The sequence below is a fragment of the Panthera tigris genome, chromosome B2 (assembly GCF_018350195.1).
Source record: "Panthera tigris isolate Pti1 chromosome B2, P.tigris_Pti1_mat1.1, whole genome shotgun sequence".
Lineage (NCBI taxonomy): Eukaryota > Metazoa > Chordata > Mammalia > Carnivora > Felidae > Panthera > Panthera tigris.
Window position 1 is genome coordinate 32068496 of NC_056664.1, and position 16271 is coordinate 32084766.

At 51.7% G+C, this 16271-nt stretch overlaps 2 protein-coding genes across 3 annotated transcripts; both read right to left on the reverse strand.

Annotated features, from left to right (window-relative positions):
- Nucleotides 1-97: 97 nt before the first annotated feature.
- LOC102949355 (TAP binding protein) lies at nucleotides 98-12007 on the reverse strand. 2 transcript variants are annotated; one of them, XM_007093218.3, is made up of 8 exons: nucleotides 11819-12005; nucleotides 11509-11679; nucleotides 11021-11281; nucleotides 3332-3730; nucleotides 2597-2938; nucleotides 2395-2484; nucleotides 2199-2236; nucleotides 98-1203 (listed from the first exon to the last, which is right to left on the reverse strand). In XM_007093218.3, the coding sequence occupies exons 1-8, from the start codon at nucleotides 11853-11855 to the stop codon at nucleotides 1192-1194; spliced, it is 1350 nt and encodes a 449-aa protein (XP_007093280.2). In that variant the 5' UTR covers nucleotides 11856-12005; the 3' UTR covers nucleotides 98-1191. The 2 variants fall into 2 exon arrangements, with proteins under 2 accessions (XP_007093280.2, XP_015398001.2); XM_015542515.2 differs by lacking the exon at nucleotides 2199-2236 and having other exon boundaries at nucleotides 11819-12007.
- A 224-nt stretch (nucleotides 12008-12231) lies between these two features.
- On the reverse strand, nucleotides 12232-16180 carry ZBTB22 (zinc finger and BTB domain containing 22). Its single transcript, XM_042986116.1, has 2 exons — nucleotides 15499-16180; nucleotides 12232-14795 (listed from the first exon to the last, which is right to left on the reverse strand). The coding sequence occupies exon 2, from the start codon at nucleotides 14724-14726 to the stop codon at nucleotides 12816-12818; it is 1911 nt and encodes a 636-aa protein (XP_042842050.1). The 5' UTR covers nucleotides 14727-14795; nucleotides 15499-16180; the 3' UTR covers nucleotides 12232-12815.
- Between the last annotated feature and the right edge of the window lie 91 nt (nucleotides 16181-16271).

Below are 16271 nucleotides of genomic sequence, written 5' to 3' on the forward strand. Positions count from 1 at the left end.
AAACGTTTGAGAGGTCGGGGTGATTGGCAGGAACCAGAAGTGACTGTAAGAGTCTGTGCTTGCAGAGGGGACCCGTGGGGTGGAAGGAGACACGGTGTTGGGAGCACCAGAGCATAACTTTATTCCAGCGGCCTGGCCGACTGTCCTGCCCCTCGGACGTCCCTAGGCCAAGCCGCCGCTTCCTTCGTCCAGTAATTACCTGATCCAACACTTGCTGTTCAATACTTAGGATGTAAAAAAGACTAATTTCTTCTGATGAGCGCCCTCCAGTGGGCGCCCGGCCCTGTGCCGCAGCGGGGACACAGCAGTGGACAGACAGGCACGTCCTTGCCTTTGAGGAGCCGACGGTCCGGAAAGGAAGACAGGCATTTAACAACGACTCGTACAATCACTTAAATACAACTGATGAACCGCACAGGAGGAACACGCAGCGGTCTGAGGGAATAGCGAGGCTGTCCTGGAGCCCAGAGAGGGCGAGGGCGGAACAGACAAAGGGAACAGACCAGGGAAGGTGGGAGCCGTTGGAAAAGGAATAGCCATCGGTGTGGTGAACATTGAGGGGAGGGCTGGAGGGCACAGGTGGGGTTGAAGAGGCAAGCAGTGGCTCCAACGTGGGAGATGCACAGGCCAGGACAAGAACGGATTTAGCTTCTAGAGCACTGGTTCCCCAAATGTGACGCCTGTCCCAGTGGTCCTGGAGACTGTTTCAGTGGGTTTATGAAATTAAGGCTATTCATAACAATACTAAGATGTTACCTGCCTTTTTCATTCTCATTCTTTAAAAACAATGTACTGTGGAGTTTTCCAGCAGCTGAGTATTGACCTCATCGTCCTCACAGCTAATGGAATGCGTGCTTATGTGTTCTTGTGTTAAATTTTTCTGTTTTAAGTTCTAGTATCATTAATATCTAGTTTATAACCCACATAAGCAAAGGTTCTTTAGAGTTCCTGACCGTTTTTAAGTGGTTCGGAGATTAAAAACAACAACAAAAATCGAGAACCACTGCCTTAGAGCTCTAAGAAGGGAAATGCTATAGATTTGTGTCCTTTAAAAAAAGCATTCCAGCCGCTCCTTGGAAAGAGAGGGGTTGGAGGGAGCATGAGCAGATGATGGTGTACTGTTTGGTGGAGCTAGTACAGTAGCTCAAACCAGAGATGACGGCGGCTTCCCCAGGATGGTGGTGAGTGTTCTCACTGGGCTTTCTGGAAGAGAAATAAAAAGGAGGTGAGGAATGCCGGGTTTTAGGAAGTGACGTGAAATGCTCATGATCAGTCCAGAGATAAATGCACCATCATGGGCACAGAGGGTGGCAGAAGAATGGGGCTCACAGTTTCAGGGGGTTTTCTGCCTGGCAGATACTGCCAAGGGCTTTTGCTTAATCCTCCCAACAGCCTTCAGAGGCTCTGCTGTCTATACAGTAGCCACCATCCACATGTGTCTCGTGAACATTTGAAATGTGCCTAGTCTGAAAGAGTATTATTAAAATTAATTTTAGGGGCACCTGGGTGGCTCAGTCAGTTAAGCATCTGACTTTGGCTCAGGTCATGATCTCGTGGTTCGTGAGTTCGAGCCCCATGTTGGGCTCTGTGCTGGCAGCTCAGAGCCTGGAGCCTGCTTTGGATTCTGTGTCTCCCTTCTCTCTCTCTACCCAACCCCCAACTTGTACGTGTGCACATGCTCTCTCTCTCTCAAAATTAATCGCTTAAAAAATTAATTTTACCGGGTTTTTTTTTTTGATGTTTTTTGTTTTTTGTTTTTTTTTGCTTTTCTTTAAGTAGGCTTCATGCCCAGTGGGCAGACCAATGCAGGACTTGAACTCAAAGCCTTGAGATCAAGACCTGAGCTGAGATCAAGAGTCAGCCGCTTAACTGACCGAACCATCCAGGTGCACCTCTTCTTACCTTTTTGATGTGGCTGCTAGATTATTTAAATGTACATATGTGGCTTGTATCATATTTCTGTTGGACAGTGCTGCCTAATTTTTTTTTTTTTTTTTTTTTACCCTCACACCCAAGGAAACTGAGGTGTTGGTTAAGTGGAATATTCAAAGTAGCAGGAGTTAACCCAGGTGTGTGTGAATTCCAAGTTCAGGTTCTGCCCACCATGCCAGTGGAAGCCAGAGCCTTCCTCTACCAGTGAGGAGTTGCAGGGAGGGTCTCAAATGAAAAGGGAAAGAAAAGAAGAGGAGAGCTATTACCTTCTCCTTTGAATCCTTCGAAGTACACATGGAGGCAGCTGTGGAGAGAGATTGAGAAGGGATGGGATGGGGGAGTGAGGGATGGGATGGGATGGGGGAGATGAGATTGAGAGGGATAGGTATCAGGCTTCTGGGAGTAGACAGGGACTGTCATGGTCACAGTGGGGGTCAGGGTCTAGGTGGGACTCACACTCACCAGCCCAGCCCAGTGCTTTGATGAGCCCGAGGAGGAGAAAGGCAGACAGGAAGAGGCCTACACCATCCTCCAGGGTGGGCCCAGACAGACCTGGCAGGTGGAAGGGAGAAAAGTGAACCCCTTAGTATCTTCCCAGGGCGCCCGCCCCCTCCCCTGCCCCCCCTCCCCGCCCCGGTCACTCCATCCTCCTCCTGGCTCTTACCTGCCACCTCCAGGGTGACTTCTGCGCTGCGCCCCAAGGCCGGCAGAGTGGGGTGGTGGACACGACAGGCATAGCGTGCCCCATGATGCTCGGCAGTTATGGGGACCGGCTGCAGGTGCGCAGAGAGGCTGACGGTGCCGTCTGAGTGGTGGAGCAGGGCAGAGAGCCACTTCTGCCCCTCAGCCTTCTGAAAGCTGCCCTCTGGGCCACCCCGGAGCTCCCACTCCACTTCCAGACCCTCAGAGGGATAGAAGTGGGACACGAGGCATTGCAACTGGGGGGGTGCCTCCCCCCGGGTAGCCCATACAAGAGGTGCCGGTGTCAGGGATACTTTGGGTGGCTCTGGGGAGAAAACGTGAAAGGAGCATGGGGGGAATCAATCCACATTGTCCTCCCTTGGAGACCCTCAGTTTGCCCCATGGCTTCCCCCAAACTGGGTTTGAGTTTTTCTCTCCTAGGATGGGGAACCCGCTGTCTCCCCACTGGTGCTTCAGAGGGATTCCCACGCTAAAACCCTCAATCCCAGGGACGCCTCTTCCTCAGATTTGGGAACCTTTATCCCAGTCACTCAGATTCCCAGGGACTTCCACCATTGCCCTTCTGAAGCCCAGGGACCCCAATCTACCTCCCATCACTCACCCAGCACCCTCTTCTCCCCTATCCCTCTTCCATCACGATGTCCCCATAATGCCAGTGCCCATCCTTTACCCGTGGGAACCCTGGACCCCAACTCACTCTGTACAGCAAGCTCCAGAGCGACCTGCCCTTGTAGGTATGGCAGGTGTACAGTGGCCAGATAGGTGCCCTCCTGGAAGGGCTTCACTGCAGGCAGCCAGAGGGTCCCATTTCCAGTCCACGGACCCCACGGCTCATCATCATCCCAAGCAGCAAATGCCACTGCCCCCTCTTGGGCAGGTGGCATTTGCTCACTCAGCCCAGGCGTTGCAGCCAGGAGTAGGTGCCCTTTGCCCAGGTGCTGGCGTCGCCACTCCAGCCCAAAGGGAGGGGGACCTGGGGCCAGAGATGTAGCGGCCTCAGAGGCGGGGGGCATGTAGGCAAACTTCAAGTCCAGCAGAGCATCTTGTCCCAGTCGGATCCGAGGGGTGGGGGTGTGGGTGAGGACAGTCAGCACAGCTGGGGAAGATGGGGAGAGGAGGGAGGGGAAAGGGCATGAGGGAGAGAAAAAGAAAGGGAAAAACAGACAAATAGAGTTATAGGGAAGATACAACTAGAATTCACCCAGCCCTCAGAGAACACCTCCTTTTCTGATTCCATCTTCTAGTCCTCCCTGCAAATCCCCTTTGTTCTGGGACTGGGTGGGACCCAAAGTAGCTGAGAGTGAGCAGATACAGCTAGAGATGAATAGGGGCAGGGAGTGGGGACAGTCCTTGAAGGCCGGGCTGAGCACACAGCCCACTCAGTGGGCTCTGAGAGCACTTCTGACACAGCCTGAACCAGCCCAGTCCCCATGCACCACCCTTCAAGAGCCTTAGGCTTTAAAGAGCTTTTGAGGCCTTAAAGCCTTAAAGCTCGCTCTTGTCACTGGTGAAGACTGTGAAGACTCAGGGATGTCAATCCTATGGTGCTGTACAGAGTACTTTTTGACTGCTATTTATATGGTCCTGTAGACCAGTTGTTTCACTTTTCCGTGGCTTAGCTGAATCTCCTAAGTGGGAATAATGATGATGATCACAGGGCCTATCTTACGGGGTCGTAGTGAAGGTTAAATCATATAATGCCTCTTGCTACCCAGCATTATTCATTTCCTGATTCTGGATAACAAAGGCACCTATATGTGAAAGGCACTTAGAATGGTACCCAGAATACAGTAAGCCTACCAAAGTGTTTGCTGTGGTTACACTCGACCATCAGCTAGACCAACTGAACGTGCCCCAACTCGACAGCATCTCTCCCCATCAATATTCCCTCCCCCTGCTCCAATGCCCATTCTCTCTGCCTTGATGAATGATCACCACCAGCCCCGCACCCCCCCACTCCCCATGCTAAAGGGCTTGGAGTCACTAAGACTCCATCCTCTCTAATGCTTTCATTCAACTAATATTTATTGAGTACCTGTGATGTTCAAGGCAGAGGACTGAGCAGTGACAGGCAGTCCCTGCCTTCAGATTTCTTACAGTCTAGTAAGGGAGACAGATGAGCAAATTGCCAAACAATAACGTACTGTGTACTATCCCAACCAGGCCCTAATTCTGTCTTCCAAACAGACCTCACCTGTTTCCAACTCAAGTTCTCACCAACATACATTTGGACAATTACAACCTCCTCTCGGGCCTTCCTATCCTTGGTCTCTCTCTTCTTCGATTCATCATCCACACTGGAGCCACACAGTGTCGCTACAATTCTGATCCAGTCACTTGCCTGTTTAAAAAACCCAGCTGCCTAGGAAGCCAGCAACTGAAGGCACAGGCTGAAGCTAAATGGCCCAGGCTCCATTCCTGGCCTAGCTTCTTACAAGCTGTTCTTGGACAAGTTACCAAAGTGCTCTGTCTCAGATTTCTTCATCTCTGACATGGAGATGATATCAGTGCCTAGTTCCTATGGCTGTTGAGAGGAATAAATGGGATCATGTCTATAAAATGCTTAGAATAAGACCTGGCCATAGAAAATGCTCAGTGAATGTCAGGTGTTACTATTTTCATTACTGTTGTCGTCATCATCACCACGGACTTGCTGGGTATCTTGAAGAAATCACTTAATCTATATTTTTCTCATTAGTCCAGTGATCTGATCCTTGCCTACTTTTGTAAGAATTAAGTTAAAAAGCCTGGCTTTGGGGACAATGGCACACACACTTCTGATGGTTCACTATCACTTATAAAGCCCAGATCTCAGGGTACTTGATAATCCACCTGCCAACCTATCTGTCCAGACTTCTCTTGCACCCTAAGGACTGGCTCCAGAGAATCCCTTTCTTGTGACTAGTGGAAATTCTAATCAGGCCGCCTGGGTGGCTCAGTTGATTAAGCGTCTGACTTCGGCTCAGGTCGTGATCTCACAACTCGTGAGTTCGAGCCCCGCGTCGGGCTCTGTGCTGACAGCTCAGAGCCTGAGCCCGTTTCAGATTCTGTGTCTCCCTCTTTCTCTGTCCCTCCCCCACCTCTCAAAAATAAACATTTTTTAAAAAATTTTTAAAAAAGAAAGAAACTCTAATCATTGGGCCATTCTTTGCTATGGTCATAGGTTCCTTCGGTTTATAATGTCCTTCCCCATTTTCTCCCAAACATCTAAATACTTCATGTCCCACAGGGTCAGGTCCACTGCTACCTCCTCCCAGGATGTTTGGGTCCTTCCCATAAAAGTCCTCTTTCTTCTCTTGTGATCATGCAATTTTTAATCCTAGTTTCTGAGTACTACAAGGTTAAACTTCTCTCAATGTTATGGGAGTTTTTGTTGAATAAATTTAAAAAAAACTAGGTAATTCACTTAGTTTATTAAAATCCAAAACAGACTCTTGAATTGTCAAAAACCCATACGATTTTAATAAACAAAATCTGAAGGTTTTACAGGTTAACCCTGAAGCTAACAGTGCTCTTTAATATGGGTTGATGGAGGGGCACCTGGGTGGCTCAGTTGGTTGAGTGTCCGACTCTTGGTTTGGGCTCAGGTCATGATCTCACGGTTTGGGGGTTCAAGCCCCACATCGGGCTCTGCACTGGCAGTGCGGAGCCTGTTGAGGATTCCTTCTCTCCCTCTCTGCCCCTCCCCCGCTCTCTCTCACTAAATAAATAAATAAACTTTAAAATGGGTTGATGGAGCAATTTTAGACCTGCATCCTACAAACTGGACTCTGAAAAATACAAATGGAAATTTGTACCTGTTTTTATGGCTTGTATTACATAGGTTTTTGCTTTGCTGTTAATAAAGTGAATGGTAACAACTATTATAAAGTATTACAGAAAAAAATTTAAATTCAAACCTAATCAAGTGACACGATGAAGAAACACTTGGCCAAATACAGAATGTAGGAAATTCTACAGAACAAGTGACAAACCAGTACCATTTGGGGGGCTGGGGGGAGCAATTATAGAATAAAAGAGACAAGAGACAAAACTGTTGTGGACTGAATGCCTGTGATACGCGCCCCACCCCACCCCCCAAGTTCATTGTTGAAGCCTTCCTGGCCAGTGTGACTAAACTGTTGACTCTTAAACAACACAAGTTTGAACTGTGAGGGTCCACTTATATGCAGGGTTTTGGGGTTTTTTTTACAGTACAATACTATAAATGTATTTTCTTTATGATTTTCTTTTTTTTTTTTAATGTTTATTCATTTTTAAGAGAGAGAGAGACAGAGCACAAGCAGGGGAGGGGCAGAGAGAGTGGGAGACACAGAATCCGAAGCAGGCTCCAGGCTCCCAAGTCATCAGCACAGAGCCCAGCACGGGGCTGGAACCCACAAACCGCGAGATCATGACCTGAGTCGAAGTCGGACGCTTAACCGACTGAGCCACCCAGGCGCCCCTATGATTAATTTTCTTAATAATATTTTCTTTTCTTTAGCTTACTGTAAGTATACAGCATGTAATACATATAACAAAACGTGTTAATCATTGTTTACATTATCAGTAAGATTTCCAGTCAACAGTAAGCTATGAATGGTTAAGTTTTGGGAAAGTCAAGTACACAGAGATTTTCGACTGCTGGGGGCAGGGTCAGCGCCTATAGCCACCCCCCACCCCCAATACACACAGTTGTTCAGACTAAGCTGTATTTGGAGATAGGGGCTGTGAAGAGGTGATAATGGTTAAATGGGATCATTAACATAGGGCCCTAACCTGATATGCTGGTGTCCTTTTAAGAAAAGGAAGCAACACCAAAGCTCACTTTCTCTCCTCCATGAGGACACAACCAGAAGTGGCCATCTGCAACCACAAGGAGAGAGCTCTCATCAGACACCAACCCTGCGAACACCTTAATCTTAGACTTGATCTCAGACTTCTAGCCTCCAGAACTGTGGGAAAATAAATATTAAGACATCTATTCTGTGATATTTTGTTAAAGCAACCCAAGTAGATGCAACAACCAAATATGATATATAAAACAGTTTTTGACCCTGATTCAAGCAAACCAGCTGTAAAATAACATCACTGAGACAACTGGGAAAATTTTAATATGGGCTAGGAATTAACTGATATTAAGGAATTATTGTGTGGTTTGTTTATGACAATGTTTCTTTTTTTAAGTTTATTTATTTTGAGAGACAGAGTGCGAGCAGCAGAGGAACAGAGGGAGATGGAGAGACAGAATCCCAAGCAGGCTCTGAGCTGTCGGCGCAGAGACCCATGTGGGGCTCGGTCTCACGAACAGTGAGATCATGACCTGAGCCTAGATCAAGATTCAGAAGCTTAACCAACTGAGCCACCCAGGTACCCCAATGGTTTTCTGAATTTTTTTTTTAATGTTTATTTATTTTTGAGACAGAGAGAGACAGAGCATGAATGGGGGAGGGTCAGAGAGAGAGGGAGACACAGAATCTGAAGCAGGCTCCGGGCTCTGAGCTGTCAGCAGAGAGCCCGACACGGGGCTCGAACACACAGACTGTGAGATCATGACCCGAGCTGAAGTCGGATGTTCAACCGACTGAGCCATTCAGGTGCCCCTGTAAATTTTTGTTAAGTCCTTATTTGATAAAGATGCTTACTGAAGTAACTAGGAGTAAAATCATATGATGCCTGGTATATATATACTTTAAAACACCAAAAAAAGAAAATAGGTGGGGGGAGGATTGGTGGAACAACGATATCTACACAGATGGGTGATGGGCCTATGGGGGTTCATTATACCACTCTCTCTACTTTTATAGGTCTTTGAAATTTCCGATAACAATTGTTTTTTTGTTTTTTTTTTAAATTTCTTTTTTAACGTTTATTTATTTTTTTTGAGACAGAGAGAGACAGAGCATGAACAGGGGAGGGGCAGAGAGAGAGGGAGACACAGAATCTGAACAGGCTCCAGGCTCTGAGCTGTCAGCACAGAGCCCGACGCGGGGCTCGAACTCACCGACCGTGAGATCATGACCTGAGCCGAAGTCGGACGCTTAACCGACCAAGCCACCCAGGCGCCCCACAATTGTTTTTTAAAAAAATGAGAATTAAATACCATACACACAAACTGTGTTAGGACAGTGTATTTGTCAACAAACATTTTGAAGTATTTGATAAGAAATACTGTCTAAATGTGTATTAGCAAAATTACCAATGATCTGTGACACTAGAAAGATTCATTTTAAATTTTACATTAAAACAACTTTCATTTTCTTAAATCCCTAATCAAGCAGAAATGCTTGAAAAGGAAGACTGAGCACAGCAACTAGTTTTTACCCCCAGGGGTCTGTGAGAAGCAGAAAATTGTCCCTCCTGGGCGCTCTCATGGCTCCCTACCTGTACTACTCTAATGGCCCAAATTGCTTTCTACTCTACATTACAATTACCCATGACAAACCTGCTGAGAACCTTCTAGAGAGCAGAATCTACATCTGATCACCTTTTTTTTGTTGTTTTCCAGAGAGAGAGGAGAGAGAGAGAGAGCACACACAAGTGGAAGGGGTAGAGAGAGGGAGACAGACAGGGTCCTGCGGAGCCTGACCCAGGGCTCAAACTCAGGAATCCTGAGATAATGACCTGAGTGGAAATCAAGAGTCAGCAGCTTAACTGAGTGAGCCACCCAGGTGCCCCCTGATCGTGTTCCTGACTCTTAAGAATGTCCAGGGCTACCCCAAGATTCTGACTTAATTCTCCTGGAGTGGTAGGATTCAGTGTATTTTATTATTTTTTTAAGTTTATTTATTTTGAGAGAGTGAGTGAGCTCTGGTACATGAATGAGGGAGGGGCAGAGAGAGAGAGAGAGAGAGAGAGAGAGAGAGAGAGAAAATCCCCTCATCCCCTCCTCGGGGCCAGAACTCACCAACCATGAGATCATGACCTGAGCCTAAAGCAAGAGGCTAACACAACCGACCGAGCCACCTAGGCGCCCCTATATTCAGAATATTTTAGAAACTTCCAACAGGACTCTTACTTGCAGCCTGGACTGAGAACCACTGGGCCCTAACTTATCCTTGGTGCTAATAAATACTGAACCAGTGAATACATTAACAAAGTGATATGATAGTCACAACAACAGAAAGGCAGATAGGAAACAGCATCCACATTTTACAGTTGGAAAAACAGACTCAGAGAAAAAGTATGTTGTCACCCCCACCTCAGTGAAGCCAGAGCCCTGGGAAATACTCCTTGCCACTGGAGAGAGCTACTATCCCCACAAGGAGCAGTTTGCCTCTGCCCCTGCCTAGGGTGGGTCCTGGGAGCTAAGAACAGAAGTGTAGGCAGAGGTGATTAGGCAGTTGCTGAGTCCCTCTCCCTGGTCCTGTAGGTGATTCACTCTCAGGGAAGAGGGTAGCAGGAAAACGGTCCTGGGGAAGGGAAGGGAGGGTACAGCCCTCAGCTGGGGTTTATCTGCTGGTTGGGCTGTGTCATTTACAAACAATGGCACAAGGGAAGCCTGGCTGGCTCAGTCCAAAGAGCATATGGCTTTTGATCTCAGGGTCTTGAGTTCGAGCCCCAGGCTGAGCGTAGAGATTACTTAACATACATACATACATAAAATTTAAATCAACTTTAAACTTTAAAAAAAATCGCACAAGATTGAGGGAAGCCAATGACTACTCATATCCTACCCACCTTCTGCTGCGAGAAGGGTGAGCTCCTAGATACCCAGTTGATTGTTTTTATCTGCCCACTTCCTTCTCATGCCTCCTCTCTGGCAAAGTGCCAGACCCCTGGGCGTCAAAACCGCGTTGCACCATGCACAGAAATGGGTCTTTGCAGTGGAAACCATGAGGTCTCCTGCCCTGTCTCTTCCTCCAAGTCCACCATTTGGTGACCACAGAATCCGCGCATCCTCACGAACTAAAGGAAAGGGGCAGTCAGAAAATGTCAACGCTCTAGAGCGCAAGAGCCTTTGTTTTGCTAAGTGCAGAAGTTCCGGATGTGGGCACGGATGGGGCTTGAACCCTGGTTTTTAAAACAGAGTGAAACGCAAGATAAAGATCCAGGAGGAAAGGAGAAAAAAATTATCCTGCTTCTGAGCCCCTCCCAAACCCCATTCCCTTACAAGTTACTCAACGTCCAGTGTAGGGAAAGTCAGCCACTCTTCCCAAAGCTCTGCCCCTGGGAACTCCACGAAGCCCCACCCCCAAACCGCAGGTTGTGGGTGGTTGTTTTCAACTGGGCAGGAGATAGAAGAAGCTGTTAGCGGTAGATTGTCTAATCTTAGCCGAACCGCCTTGCTTTACAAGTAAGGAAACTAAGCCCCAATTAGTTCCAATTAAGTTCCACAGAGCGAGTCACAGGCAGATCTAGACCCTTAGAATCTACCCGTTCACTTCCACTTCCCCGTCCCAGCTACCTGTTACCATGGTGATGAGATTAGGTTCCGGCTGAGGCTCGGACTCTGGTCTTAGGAAGCTGGAGAGACTTAAGATCGGGCTGGACACGCTGACCATGAGCCAAGTCCCATCCAGGGCCCGAGGGCAGCTCTGCTCCGGGGTCAAGCCACTGGCCCAATTCGCCGAGGCAGGGAGCGGGAGGTAGCGGCTCATCTCGCAGTGTGGCGCAGGGGCGTCCGAGGGGTACCGCCTGAAGGCAGCCTGCAGGGCTCCCGCGGGGTCTGTGAGCGCGGACAAGGGAGTTGCTGCTGTAGTCACCACCAGGAACGCGACGGGGAGGGCAGCGTCCAGGGAATTCCAAATGCCCAAACTACCCAGTAGTGAGAGATTTGCAGGTAATCCAGGCTCATTTTACAAGGGGAAACTGAGGCCTGAGGTCACAGTGCGACCTAAAGAGGAGGGGGTTTCGGTGGAAGTGGGAGTTGAGGGCGAGTCCGGGATGACTCACCGCGCACTTTGAGGTAGAGCTCGGGTTCCAGGTCCGGCCGGGGAGGTAGTCTCCCTGGGCCCTGGCGCAGCAGCAGTGCGGCGGGTTTCTTGGTCAGGCGGCCCCCGCCCGCGTCCTCCACCATCCAGCACTCTATCACCGCGGGTCCCGCCGAGACGGCGGTCACCAAGCCTGGAGGAGAGGGGCGCGAGTGAGGGAGCGGTCCAGAGGTCAGGCGACCCTCGTCCCGCACCCCCAGCATCTGGCGCGTGGTGGGTCACCTCCCTCCGCCTCTTCCCTGTTCTTGGGCAGAGTCTCGGGGTTCGCTCACCCAAAGCCACGGAGAGGAGCAGAGACAGGGGCTTCATGGCGCAGCGATCTGCTCAGCTCTGAAACCTCCACTTCTCCCTTTCACTTTCATTTTCCTTGAAAGGCCGGCTGGAGAGTCGCCGGAAATCCCCTCTGGTTGGGTGAGGCCACGTGGGAGGCAGGTGCTTTCCGCACAGGCCAGGCACAGATCCCGGAACACTATCTCCAGTTCTGATCTGGGGACCTCAGCCCCGCCCCGCCCCGCCCCTCCCTCTTGGACCACACAGCACCACCCACTTCCAGAAACCCTCCCCAACCCTAGGCTCCCCCTCCGTGCCCTCCTTCCAGAAACTACTTCCTAGAGAACCGTTACTCCGCTTTCCCCAACCTGCGCCGGATCCCCAGCAAACACATAGGGGCTGTTGGCAAGCCAAGTGAAATGACCAATAAATATTTTAATCACCATTTTAAAAAAAATAAGATTTAAAATAAAAACCTTGTATTCTTACGACTTATATTCCCTCCTTGTCTTCACTCCCTCCTCAATGAGAATCCAGTTGGAGGTCCCCCAAGGAGAGATAGGAGGGATTAGGGTGGAAATAAAGGGCACGTCCTTAGCGGGGTGGGGTAGGTTCTAGGACAAGGGTGGGGCTCAAAACCTGGTCCCCACAACAACACAAACACAGACTTCAGGTACAGACTACAACCACCTGACCCTTGACCCTGTGACTCCAGGATGCTCCATAGCCCCTTTCCCTCCCCCCCCACCATATGCGCCCTAGTCTGGAGCTGAGGGAAAGGAAGGACTTAGTTCCAGGGATACTTTGTGGGAGAGGGGCTGAGGGATGGAATGGGGTGGCCGATGGTGCAACATTGTTCCCCCTCCAAAATATATACAAGTCCGGTAGAGATAAGGAAGACAGTAAGCGTGGTGGGAGATCACCTGAGGGCCACAGCGCCCCTGGCTGGTGCTCCCGGTTTCCTCTTCCCCGAAAGCTGCCTCCAGGAGCCCCCCCCCTTCAGTTTGTTCCTCCTCCTCCACCAAAGCCCATCTCCACCTTGTGGACACTGGGTGGGGACCAGACCCTTCGGCTGGACTGGGGCGTGGCCCCACTCGCCTCGTCGCCGCTGCCCCCACCCACTCCAGGAGACTCTCTCTTGGGCGGCAGGGCTGGCCCAGCGGGCCCTCCAGGTCCGGGTCCGCCCCCGCCCAGGCGGTGCCGGCGCTCACAGTGTCCCCGGTGGCGCATGAAGCTGTCTCGCCACATGAACTTCTTGGCGCAGACGCCACACTCGTAGGGTTTGAGACCTGTGTGTGTCTTCATGTGCTCGGTCAGGTGGTGCTTCATCTTAAACTTTTTGTTGCACACGGGGCAGTCAAAGGGCCGCAGGTTGAGGTGCATGTTCACATGCCGATCTCGCATGCTCTTGTGGGAGAAGGCCTTCCCACAGTGGCACAAAAAGATCTTATTCCCATCCCCACTGCCTGCCCCTCCAGGGGTCCCCCCAGCACCACCCGGCATGCCCAGGCTCCCTGCTGAGGTGCCCCCCAGGGTCACCGCCCCGTGTTCAGCTTGGCTCCCTGGTGGCTGGCCTGGGGCCTGTGAGGAGGAGGAGGAGGAGGAGGAGGATGAAGATGATGGGAAGACCAGGATCTGGTTGCCCTGCATGTCCAAGGGAAGCAGGGGCCTCGGAGGGTGGGAGGGGGCATAGGAGGAAGGGGTTGGCCCCCCGGAATCATCAAGCCCCGCCCCAGGACCCCCACCCTCATAGGAGCCAAAGTCATTGGAGGACTCACAGAAATTGACCTGCTCCTCTCCCTTGTCCGGAGGCTCAGTCAGGGTCCGGACATCACTTATGCTAAGGGTAGCCTCTGGTCCTCCAGCCTCGGGAACCCTGGAGCCACCCCCGAGCTCTTCATCTTCATCATCCTCACAGGTCAACACCAGGTCTTCCTCCTCCTCATCCTCTTCCAGATCTGGGTCTTGGGGAACGAGGGGTGCCGGTGCTGGGCTGTTTCCACCCCGCTTCACATATACCCAGTGTTTCTGTGGCATGATGCTGGGGGGTGCATAGGTGGGCCGCCGGAGCCCACCCCCAGGGACCACAGCACCTCTCCCATCCCCATCATCGCAGAGCTCATCTGCCTCCAGCAGCAGCTTCCCAGAGGTAGCCCCGCCACTGCCAACCACAGGGGCTGGGAATACAGGGCCACCTCCTCGACGTTCCCCACTGCCCACTGCAGAAGCTGCAAATGCCTCTTGGGAAGAAGATGAGAAATCAGTGGACTCTCGGGGGCTGAAGTAGTTGCTGCTGCTGGGGGACTGATTCTCACTGGCTCGGCTGGAGGCATGGGAGCGCACAGAGCCCATGGTGGCAGGGGCCACAGTGGCCCCACTCCCCGATGGGACCCCAGCACCAGGGACAGTGGCAGAAGTGGCAGCAGCAGTGGTGATGGTGGTGGCGGTGGCTGAGGCCCGGCCTTCTCGGAGGAGTTCAGTGCACTTATCCACGATGTGCCACATTTGGAGCACCGACCCCACTGTGAGGAAGTTGACAATGTCAGCAGCAGCCATGCTCAGGCGACCAGTGTAAGCGGAAGCCAAGACAGTCTCGAAGGCGCCTGGGTCCATGACGCTGGGCAGAGAGATGGAGGTCATGCCCTTGAGTAAAACCTGGTCGTGGAAGTAAGGGGAGGAGGCAGCCAGGACAGCACGATGAGCCCTGAACTCCCGGCCCTGCACTCGGATGGACACATCGCAGAGCTGGCCCTGTAACCGCTGCTGATTGAGGGACTCCAGAAGGGCACTGGTCACCTCAGGGAAGGACACGTGGACCACTGCAGCTGCAGGCAGGGGCAGTGGGGGTGGGGCCAGTGACAGAGGCAAGGGGAGTGCTGCCCCACTGGGAGAGAGAGGAGATGGCTCCATGGCGTGGAGGGAGGGGGTACCCCCCCAGCCACAGGAACAAGGGAAGGAGGAGGGCGGCCGGGGGGGTCTCTGGGAAGAAAAAGAGAGAAGAATGATAACATCTCATAATAACACAGCCCTTCCCTCTACAGTTTAAAAACATGTTCATACCCTTTATCCGAGTAATTCCCCACAACACTGTAAGGTAGGTATTCCTCTCAACCCCATTTGACAGATGAGGAAACTGAGGCTCGGAAAGATTACGAGATTATCCAAGGTCACAGAGCCAGTAAGTGGCAGTGCCAGGAAACACAGGTGTCCTGACTCCTAATCCAGTGCTCTTTCTTTGGAGATTAGAGAAATAAGGTGTTCTTGGGGAGCGGGGTGCCTCCCTTCGGAATTTCCCATTTGCCTGAAAGCCTGAATTTCCAAAATTTACCTTACTGGTGTTTTGCAACCTTTTCTTAGGAGGGGGGCAAGTCTGTTCCTGTACCGAAAACCATCCCTCCCTCCATGTCTTTTTAGGCTATGCACCCCCCCCTCGCCCCCAGCTCCGTTGCGAGCCAGGGCCCCTTTGCCCCTCAGCTTACCTCTAGCCCCGCCCCTTCAAGGCACGCCCCTTGGCCCTTTCGGCCCCGCCCCTTCAAGGCCCACCCCCGTGGCCCTCTCGGCCCCGCCCCTTACCTACCCCCGCCCACACAGGACCCCGCCCCCCTCTGCTCCGCCCCAAGCGCTCCTTCGACCTCCTCTCCCACCCGGAAGGCGCCCCCCAACCCCGCGCGTCCCCGCTTACCGGGCCGCGCGCCCCCGGGCCCCCCCGCCCCTCACTCGGCGGCCAGAGCCGCAGCCTGGGCCCCTCCCGCCGCCATCTTGCGCCGACTCCCTCCGCCCTCCGCCTCCGCTCCGCCTCCCGCCCCTCCGGCTTTAAAGGCACAGACGGGTACCCCGCCCGTGCCGCTGGGCACTACTCGGCCGACTAGACCACTTCTCCTTTAAAGAACAGCCGTCTCATTCCACCTTAAAGGTACCAGGTCTCTTCCGCTGCTGAAAACGCAGGACTTGACGGTTCGGCCGAAGCGCTCATTCCCCTTTAATTCCGTAAGCCTGCCCTTCCCATTGGCAAAGGGTTTTGGCCGTCGCTACTTAGGCTCCGCCCCTGAGCTGTGACCATTAGCAGGTTTGCGGGATCTAATCGCCCTGCTCTCCCAGCTTCAGACAGTCCCCCTGAAACCCCGCCCCCTTCCTCTGGGTCTGGATTGGCCAAATAACCTTGAGTCGGCCCCTGATTGGCCTTTTTACTCCAACCGCTCGAAGTGAGAAAGTAAAGCACATTCGGGAGGCTGGAACACATTTCTTTTTCTTTTCTTTTTTTTTCTTTCTTTCTTCTTTCTTTTTAGTGCCTGGCAGAGGGCAAGCGGAAGGCCTGAAGCCGAGGGAACTCAAAGAGAGGCAGGCTAAGGACAGGCTACAAAGGACAGCTCCAGGGGTAGTCCAGGCCCAGGCTAACCTTGAACCAGAGAACAGCCGGTGCCAATCGGCTGTGAGAGTAGAACAACGAAAAGGAAA